General features: G+C 55.7%; 2 protein-coding genes across 2 annotated transcripts; both read right to left on the bottom strand.

Moving 5' to 3' along the window:
- Nucleotides 1–87: 87 nt before the first annotated feature.
- Nucleotides 88–3,313, bottom strand: REX1BD (required for excision 1-B domain containing). Its single transcript, XM_079116796.1, has 5 exons — nucleotides 3,158–3,313; nucleotides 2,983–3,065; nucleotides 2,400–2,604; nucleotides 1,109–1,188; nucleotides 88–329 (listed from the first exon to the last, which is right to left on the bottom strand). The coding sequence occupies exons 1-5, from the start codon at nucleotides 3,257–3,259 to the stop codon at nucleotides 257–259; spliced, it is 543 nt and encodes a 180-aa protein (XP_078972922.1). The 5' UTR covers nucleotides 3,260–3,313; the 3' UTR covers nucleotides 88–256.
- A 1,285-nt stretch (nucleotides 3,314–4,598) lies between these two features.
- UBA52 (ubiquitin A-52 residue ribosomal protein fusion product 1) lies at nucleotides 4,599–6,210 on the bottom strand. The gene is made up of 4 exons (XM_079116795.1): nucleotides 6,097–6,210; nucleotides 5,781–5,867; nucleotides 4,864–4,966; nucleotides 4,599–4,780 (listed from the first exon to the last, which is right to left on the bottom strand). The coding sequence occupies exons 1-4, from the start codon at nucleotides 6,197–6,199 to the stop codon at nucleotides 4,687–4,689; spliced, it is 387 nt and encodes a 128-aa protein (XP_078972921.1). The 5' UTR covers nucleotides 6,200–6,210; the 3' UTR covers nucleotides 4,599–4,686.
- Nucleotides 6,211–8,215: the final 2,005 nt, after the last annotated feature.

Raw genomic sequence — 8,215 nt, 5'->3', positions numbered from 1 at the left:
GGAGTTTTCCACCAACCCTCTCTGGCCTGGGGGACCCCTTCCCCAGACACCAGGGCCCCAGCACTGCAGAACACAGGGACGACAGAATGGTGGCAGAGGAGTGGCTCTTTATTGTAGAGGCACGATGAACTGGTGGAGGGTCCCAAGCCCCCGCAGGGCATGACCTCAGCCAGCTGGTGGTTAGGCCTGGGCCGGATGCCATTGGTCTCATTTCCCATCTCCCCTGGCACGTCCCCGGGAAGCCAGGGAGCCACCGTCACTCTGCAGACTCCGCGTCAAACCTGAGGTCCTGGAGAACCTCGCTGATGGCCTCCATGGTTTTAATTACCCTACAAGAGCGGATGGGAACTATAAATAAAACCCAGATGGGGTGAATTAGCCGCCCTGCGCAACTAGCTTGGGGGGGGGGGGGCTGTGGCGAGCCCTGGGCCCTGCTGCCCGCCGCCACACTTCCAGGCAGCACTAGCCTGGGAAAGGGGTGGCTCCCTGGGTCAGAGTAGGCCATTGTGGGGGAGAGGCGAGCGTGCCATCAAGAGGTTGTAGAGTGACAGTGTGGCAAATGTCGAGCATGAGTGCCTGTCTGGAGGCTGAAGACGCTGAGCAGACATGCAGGACACGGTGGCACAAGCCCTCATTCTCAACAAGTGGGGAGGCTAAGGCAGGAAGATTGGAAGTTCAAGTTCAGCCTTGGCAATTTAGGAGATCCTATCTCAAAACATAAAGCAATAAAAAGGGCTGGGATGTAGCGCAGTGGTAAAGCTCCTGGGGCTGTTCCCCAGTACCACTCCCCCCCCCCCAAATTGTGCAGGCAGGTGACAGGGGGAGTGTGACTGTATCCAAGCTCTGAGTACAGGACCTGCATGTGCCCAGGCGTGTGGCTGTGTCCTGGCACTGCACAGCATGCTTCTGATGTGAAGTCACACAGGGTTCCTTGGAATGTGTACATCTGGGGCCACCAGGTGAGGACACTGCTATAAATACCAAAGGTTGTGTGCAGGTCCAGAGGGACCAGATCTGACTGGGCCAGGTGGAGGAAACCAGGCTGGGGCGGGTGCCTGAGGGTGCCACCGAAAATGGCACGGCCAGCCCAGGGGGCAGCAGCACTCACTTCTTCTTCAGCTGCTGCATGCGAACAGGGTCCTCCTGCCCCGTCACTTCTGGTGTCCCCATCAGCTGCAGCAGAGCCACCTGGTGAGGAATGGGCGATGGGGAGGGTGTCATAGAAGGCAAAAAACCACTCTGTCCTCCTCTACTACTTGAAAAAAAAAAGATTAAGCTATCAAGAAAGACAGTGCAGGGCTGGGAGATAGCTCAGTCGGTAGAGTGCTTGCCTTGCAAGCACAAGGCCCTGGGTTCGATCCCCAGCACCGCAAAAAAAAAAAAAAAAAAAAAAAAGAAAGAAAGAAAAGAAAGACAGTGCAGCCGGGTGCGGTGATGCACACCTGTAATCCCGGCGGCTCCGGAGACTGAGCCAGGAGGATCGTGAGTTCAAAGCCAGCCTCGCAACTCCACGAGGCCCTCAGTAAAATACAAAAAAAGAAAAGAAAAAGAAAAGGCCGTGGATGTGGCTCAGTGGTTAAGCACCCCTGGGTGCAATTCCCCAGTACCAAAAAAAAAAAAAAAAAAAAAAAAAAAGTGCAGGGTGGAGTCACAAGGGGCGGCGCTCTGTGTGGGAAATCTCTCCTGAGTCAAAGCAGAGCTTGAAATGGACATGGTCGCGTGTGGGAGTGGCTTGAGAGAAACCTTTAGGTTTCAACCAGATTGGTCATAGGGGTGCGGTGGGGGGAGGGGGGCACCATAGTCCCAGGAGCAGAACAGAGATTATGATCATTGAGTGGAAGTAGGTCAAAAGTTCCGGCTGAATTGGGGCCTTGGACCGGGACTTCTTGTGCAAAATGCAGTGTGGGCGTGGCTACACGTGGATGTAGCCCCCTCTTGGCCAGGATTGGCTGCAAAGGTGTAGGTGGGGCCCGAGAAGGAGCTGGTAGAGGTAGGGACCCAGCATGTGACCCGATCTAGGGATACTGGGGTGGGTGTGGCCTGGGAATCCCTTGTCAGAGGCAGGTGGTTGAGAGTGGAGCCTAAGGCAATGGAACAGCCAGAGGGGGTGGGGCGTTGTCAGGGCTGCGTTCAAACTTCCAGGAATAGCGTTTAGGCGGGGCTGGAATAAAGTGGCCACGTTCTGAACTACGACCAAAACCTGGAATAAAATTGGAGTTGGACATGGGGCAAAGCCTGAGAACCCTCAAGTGAAGACTTAAGGAGTTTCGAAATGTGGTAGGAAGGGGTAAGGCCTGGGGCTCCCAGAAATGAGTGGGACAGTGGGACCCTAAGGGGTGGTAACGAGCGGATCAGGCCCGCGACTGACACACCGCGTGGGAAAGGGGTCGTGGTCTCACCGTGGCTAGGCGCGTCTGCTCCAGCTGCTGCAGGCTGCGCACGTGGCCCGCGAGTAGTGGCTGCCCACGAGGTCCGGCCAGCTCTGCTTCCACCGCCAGCACCTCCCGCGAGGCGGCAGCGAAGGCCTGGGTCACTTCGTGCACTGTGTTCCGGTAGCTAGGGAAGTCGTAGTGCGGGCCGCTACGCAGGTACTGGCGGTGGCCTCTGCGGCAGGTGAGGATCCTGAGTCCGCGCTCCCAGGTTCTTAGGTCACGCACTAGCACCAACCACCCGAAGGGCCCGCAGGGGGCGTACCCGAACCCCAGAGACTGGACGACCGACTGTTAAGACGCTTCCTGACTCTAGCAAGGAGAGCCCGAAACAGGCCCGCCTCTGCGCTTAGAAAACCGGGGCTGTTCTCCCGGTCCTTAAGAGTGAAAGCTAGGAACTGTCCCCTCTGCAAACTACGTTCCACTTCTAATAGGGCAGGCTCGCGGGGACCCAGCTCCGCCTTCGGGCACTCCCGCCACTGACATACCCTCACCCGAATTGGGATGGGGACTGAACCCTGCGCCCACAGCGCGGCCCCACGCCCGCACTCACTCCTCCAGTTTGCGGAAGCCCTGCGCGCGCTCATCCTGCAGCTGGTGGATGCGCTGCACCAGCGTCCGAATCGGGGCGTCTTTCTGAGGGGCGGGGGGCAAGTCTGGGGCATGAAGCAGGCGCCCTGGGCCAGCACCACCGCCCCACGCCTGTCTCCGCTGGAGCCCCGACTCACCCAGGGCCACACCGGCTCCTCGAGTGCCGGAGCTCCGGAAGCAACCGCAACATCAATCACCGCGGGAACAGCGTTCTCCGCTGCGGCCCCAGTAGTGATCATGACTGCGCAGTCGGAGCCACGCCGAGACAGGCCGCTCCACTGCGCCTGGCGCCCCCTGCAGGCCCGGAGGTCAGCGGACTCCGAACATGGGACCGGGCGGGGCCGGAGACACCCAAGCTTGTTCCATCCTTTCCCTTGTTCCTGCCCAGCGCCGCCTTGTTTGTCCTTACTGGAACACCATACTCTAAATACGGCAATGATGTTAGGTCAGGTTTTACGGGTATTCTTGTCCTGTAACATCCTGGCCCCTGAGAGAAGATTTACTGGCAGATACTGTGGGAAGTGTCCACAAAGTGAGCTAAGTAGGTGTCCTGTGCAAAGGCCCCGAGGTGGGAGCCTTGGGCAAAAACAGGGATGGCAGGACATTTTAAATGCTGAGATCGTTTTGGAACTTTGCAGAGGGACAAATGGGCCAGGTGTGGCAGCCCACACCTGTGATCCCACTACTCTAGAGGCTGAGGCAGGAGGATCGCAAGTTTGAGGCTAGCCTCAGCAACTTAAGTGAGGCTGATACTCCAAATAATAAAATAGGTCTGGGGATCTGGTGGCTGTGATTGTGCTTCTTCCTCCAGAGCCATACCAGATGGTGATGACCTATGTCAGGGAGGGGCAGCTGACAAGCTGGCAACTGGGCTAGCTGAGGCATGGGGTGACAGACCCTAGCCTTTAGATGGCCATTTCAGGAGATGGAGTCATTGGTATGTCTGACTTATAACCTACATAGAATCCCAACCAAAATTTACAGTAGGCTGGGGATGTAGCTCAGTGGCAAAGAACTTGTCTGGCATGGATGAGGCCCTGAATTCCATCCCCAGCAAAACAAAATAAACTTTGAAGATCTATGTCACTAGTCTCACATGGTCTAAAAATTTTCATTCAAAACTGAGAAGCACTGGTGCTAAGGTTGTGTTCAGTGGTATAGAGCACTTGCCTAGCATGTGTGAAGCACAAGGTTCGATTCTCAGCACCACATAAAAATGAAAAGTCTATCAACATAGAAAAAATATAAAAAAAAGAAAAAACACTGAGAAGCATTTACTATCAGTTGGGGTAGACCCACCCACCTTTCTACCCTCCACACCTGGACACCTCCAAATGTTGAACTAGATCCCAATGACACAGCAGACCTTGGTCCCCACCATGTCCTAATTTCCATATTAGATGACAAAGCACAGGTCTAGCAGAGCCAGAACTGAAACCTGCTTGTGCTTTGGCCATGACAAACCTGCCATATGTGCAGGACAGGAACTGCCATGTCTCTTACAGAATCCAGAAGGGAGATGGACCACTCTTCAGCCACCTCCCTAGACAAAACAGTCACATGGACACCAATTACTGCTCCAGTCAATGTAAGGGAAACTTTATTGAGGTCCCAAGGCCATACATGGGGCTTGGGCAGGAGGCCACCCTTTGGGGAAAAAGGGGCTTTATTTGACCTTCTTCTTAGGGCGGAGGTTGTTGGTGTGGCCACACTTCTTCTTGCGGCAGTTGACAGCACGGGGGTGCAGGCGGGCATAACACCTGCGTAAGGGACAGGAGTGACTGATGAGGGCCCACTACAACCCCTATTCCCACCACCCCACCAAGCATCTGAGTACACATACTTGCGACAGATCATCTTGTCACAGTTGTACTTCTGGGCAAGCTGGCGCAGGGAAGGCTCAATGATGCCACCTCGCAGGCGAAGCACCAAGTGCAGGGTGGACTCTGCAGGAGACAAGAGGACAGCAACTGAGCCCAGTTCTAGCACCTCAGTCACTGGGCAAGGCTTTCCAGTACTGCACAGACTGGTGCTTCTCATGTACGCAATGAGAACTCCAAGCAGGACCCCAAGTGTCCTCCCTATGTGCAGACAGACACAAGGGGCTGGGCCTAACCTGCCCCACAGAAACTCCATCTGGGCATTTACTACCAGTTCTCAGTAAATCAGCCACCAGTCACCATGTTTAAAAGTTGTAACTACCATAGTGAGAACACACTGATTTTCTTTAGATAAAAGTTTCCCTATTCATTTTTTTCTTGGGGGGGAGGGATGCTGGGGAGAATCTAGGGCCCTCTCGCATGCCAACCATGTGCTCTAAAACTGAGCAGCACCCCCAGTCCCAGTCCCTCCTTCTTCTGCATAGGAATCCAAGGCCTCCTGCCTCCTGCATGCTAAACAAGTGCTCTACCATGGAACTACTAAACCACAATCCCCACGATCCCAGTCCTGAGCCTCATTTTCTTTCATTTTCAGTGATGGAATCCAGGGACACTCAACCACTGAGCTACCACAGCCCTCCCACCCTTTTTAGTGTAGTTTTTATTTTGAGCTACAGATTTAAGTTGCCCAGGCTAGCCTAGAGCTTCAACATGCCTGCCTCAACCTCTGGAGTAGCTGAGATTAGAAGTGTGCACTTCTATACCGGGCCCTGATCCTCACCTAAGAACTGCCTCCCCCGGTAGTACCAGTGAGTCCACCAATGCTGTGTCCAGGGACCTAGGGTTGATGGTGCCTGGTCTAGCAACCCCACTCCAGTACCTTTCTGGATGTTGTAATCTGACAGAGTGCGGCCATCCTCCAGCTGTTTGCCGGCAAAAATCAGACGCTGCTGGTCAGGTGGGATGCCTGGAAGAAGGAAGCAAGCTCAATTACTGAAATGATCAAACACTTCCCTAGCAGGCGCTCCTTGCACGGGTGCTCTATTACAAACCCCAATCTCCCAAAAGGACAACCGAGTTAAAGACAAAGCTTTCTTTCCAAGGGATCACAGGGGAAATGCTGGCAAACTTTCAGTCTGTCCAAATCTAGCACCTATCCCACAGGACACAGCCCCTACTGACCCAGCCCAACTCACCCTCCTTGTCTTGAATTTTGGCTTTGACATTCTCGATGGTGTCACTGGGCTCAACCTCGAGGGTGATGGTCTTGCCCGTCAGGGTCTTCACAAAGATCTGCATCTCTGCGTCTGCTGGATGGTAGGACAGACTGGTGAGCAAAGCAAGCCTGACAGGCCACCTGTGCCTGCACTGACCACAATTTCAAGCCTATGCCTTGCCCCTGCCTTCCATCTACCCTGGCCTTTCTGGACTTGTCTTCTCACTCTGGCCTGCAGCCTAAACATGTCCTGTACCAAGGGACTACGTCTTTCACTCTACCACTGGATGCCGTGCCCTCCCCCAGGTAAAGGGGCTATTACCCAGGCCTCGAACATGCTAGGGGAAGTGGTTCTACCACTTATCTAAACCCCCAGGCCTGCAGGAGTGCCCTTCAAGTTGGGCACAGGAAGTATTCCCTTCAAGGTTTGTTGATGGAATAACAAGTATCACAGGGGACTACCTTGCCAGGCCTATCTTCCCTGAAGATGGTGTCATCCTTCCCCGCTTCAGCAAGTTCCTGGTCTGTCCTACAGTTTTCCCGTGCTACGTACATGAGAATTCCATCCCAGTAGCCAACCCTCCAACAGGACACACACCCCTTCTTCTTTCTTAACTCCAGGTTGGAATATACAACTCTCCTGGTCTCCTTCTCAGGCCCAAACTCCTCAGATCCCACGTCCCTGCCTCTGCTCCAACCCATAAGCAATAATGACTAGGACTAGGGGTGGAGTTCAGTAGCAGACGACTTGTCTAACAAGCGGGAGGCCCCGGGTTCCATCCCCAGCACCGCCAAAAACAAGAGCTGCCAACCACGTGCCAGGTATTTAAGTAACAATTCACTTAAGAAGCTGAAGAAACAGTCTAGAAAGCTAACGTCTACGGACGTAGAATACGAGACAGGTACAAGCACCCAACTTGAGGAAGGTAACACTTTCCAAAGGCCTGGCGCAGAACCTGGCAGCGCGGAGGCCCAACGCTGACTACCGCCTCCCTACCAACTCGGAGCCGTCTGGGGGGCCCCATTCCCGCCTCGAGGGATCGCTCGGGCCCTTCCTCAAAGCCGCGTTCGCCATCGGGAGCCCAGTCCCCGCTCGGAACCTCGGCTCACGCGCCCGCTCGCCACTCCGAGACTGGCTCGCCCGAGCGGGCTCCGGGCCCCCCTCTCCGCCTCCCGGAACCTCGCCCACCGCCCGCAAGCCGCCCCGCGCCAACCCGCACGACCTCCGCCACCAACCCGCTCGGGAGCCTCGTTGAAGAGAAAGAGGGCGGCGGAACCGGAAACCGCCGATTCGCCGCCGAGAGCGCCTGCGCACCGAACACGCCGCGCGTCTGCGTCACAATCCGCGTTTCGCATCGGGCGCCGCCCCAGGCCCCGCCCCAACGCCATGTTGGGTACTGGCGAACGAAGCGGCGGCGCTTGTGGGCGAGCATCACCCGCCCTCTTCCGGTGCGGCCCCGCCCGCCGAGTCACGTGACGAGGGCCGCGCCTCTCCAGGTGTTTCGACTCAGTCTCCGGGTGCCTGACGTTCACGGGCACTTATCCGACCTCGGAAATACTTGTTGAACCCAGTAGAAACTTTTCTGCTAAAGCAAAGGCATCCCGCAGAGAGCCTGCGGGCTCAGGGTGCAGGAGTCGAAGCGGTGAAGGTAGTAGTAGGCTCAGGAGCCGGATGCAGGAGACCCCTGGGAGCCACCGCGGACACTGAACACCCGGAACCGGTTGCTGGAAAGCTCTCTCTGGCCGCTGTGCACGGATGGACTTAAGGGCAGAGTCTACGGGAGCAGGGAAAGCACAGGTGCGACTAATGCCTTCGCCAGGAAAAGGTAGTAGGGTCTGGCGAAAAGTGCCCGGTGGAACCCAGAGTGTTTTGGACGTGGGACCACAAGTTACGGATGGTTGAAACACCGGACCGGGAAAAAGAAAGAAGACTGAGAAGTTACTCGTGAGTTCGGCAACGTGCTTCGTTACTCCTTGGACTTTTCTAGTGCCTACTATGTATCACGCAGAGGCAGAGAAGTCTTCATGCCTGGGAAGATGCCTTATTTGGGGGATGGGGTGTTGCTGTTTGATGCCCAGGCAAATCTCACAACTGCTGG

Source organism: Sciurus vulgaris (assembly GCF_902686455.1).
Source record: "Sciurus vulgaris genome assembly, chromosome: 16".
Classification (NCBI taxonomy): Eukaryota; Metazoa; Chordata; class Mammalia; order Rodentia; family Sciuridae; genus Sciurus; species Sciurus vulgaris.
Note: the sequence above shows the minus strand (reverse complement) of the source record. Positions and strands in the feature narration are given on the sequence as shown.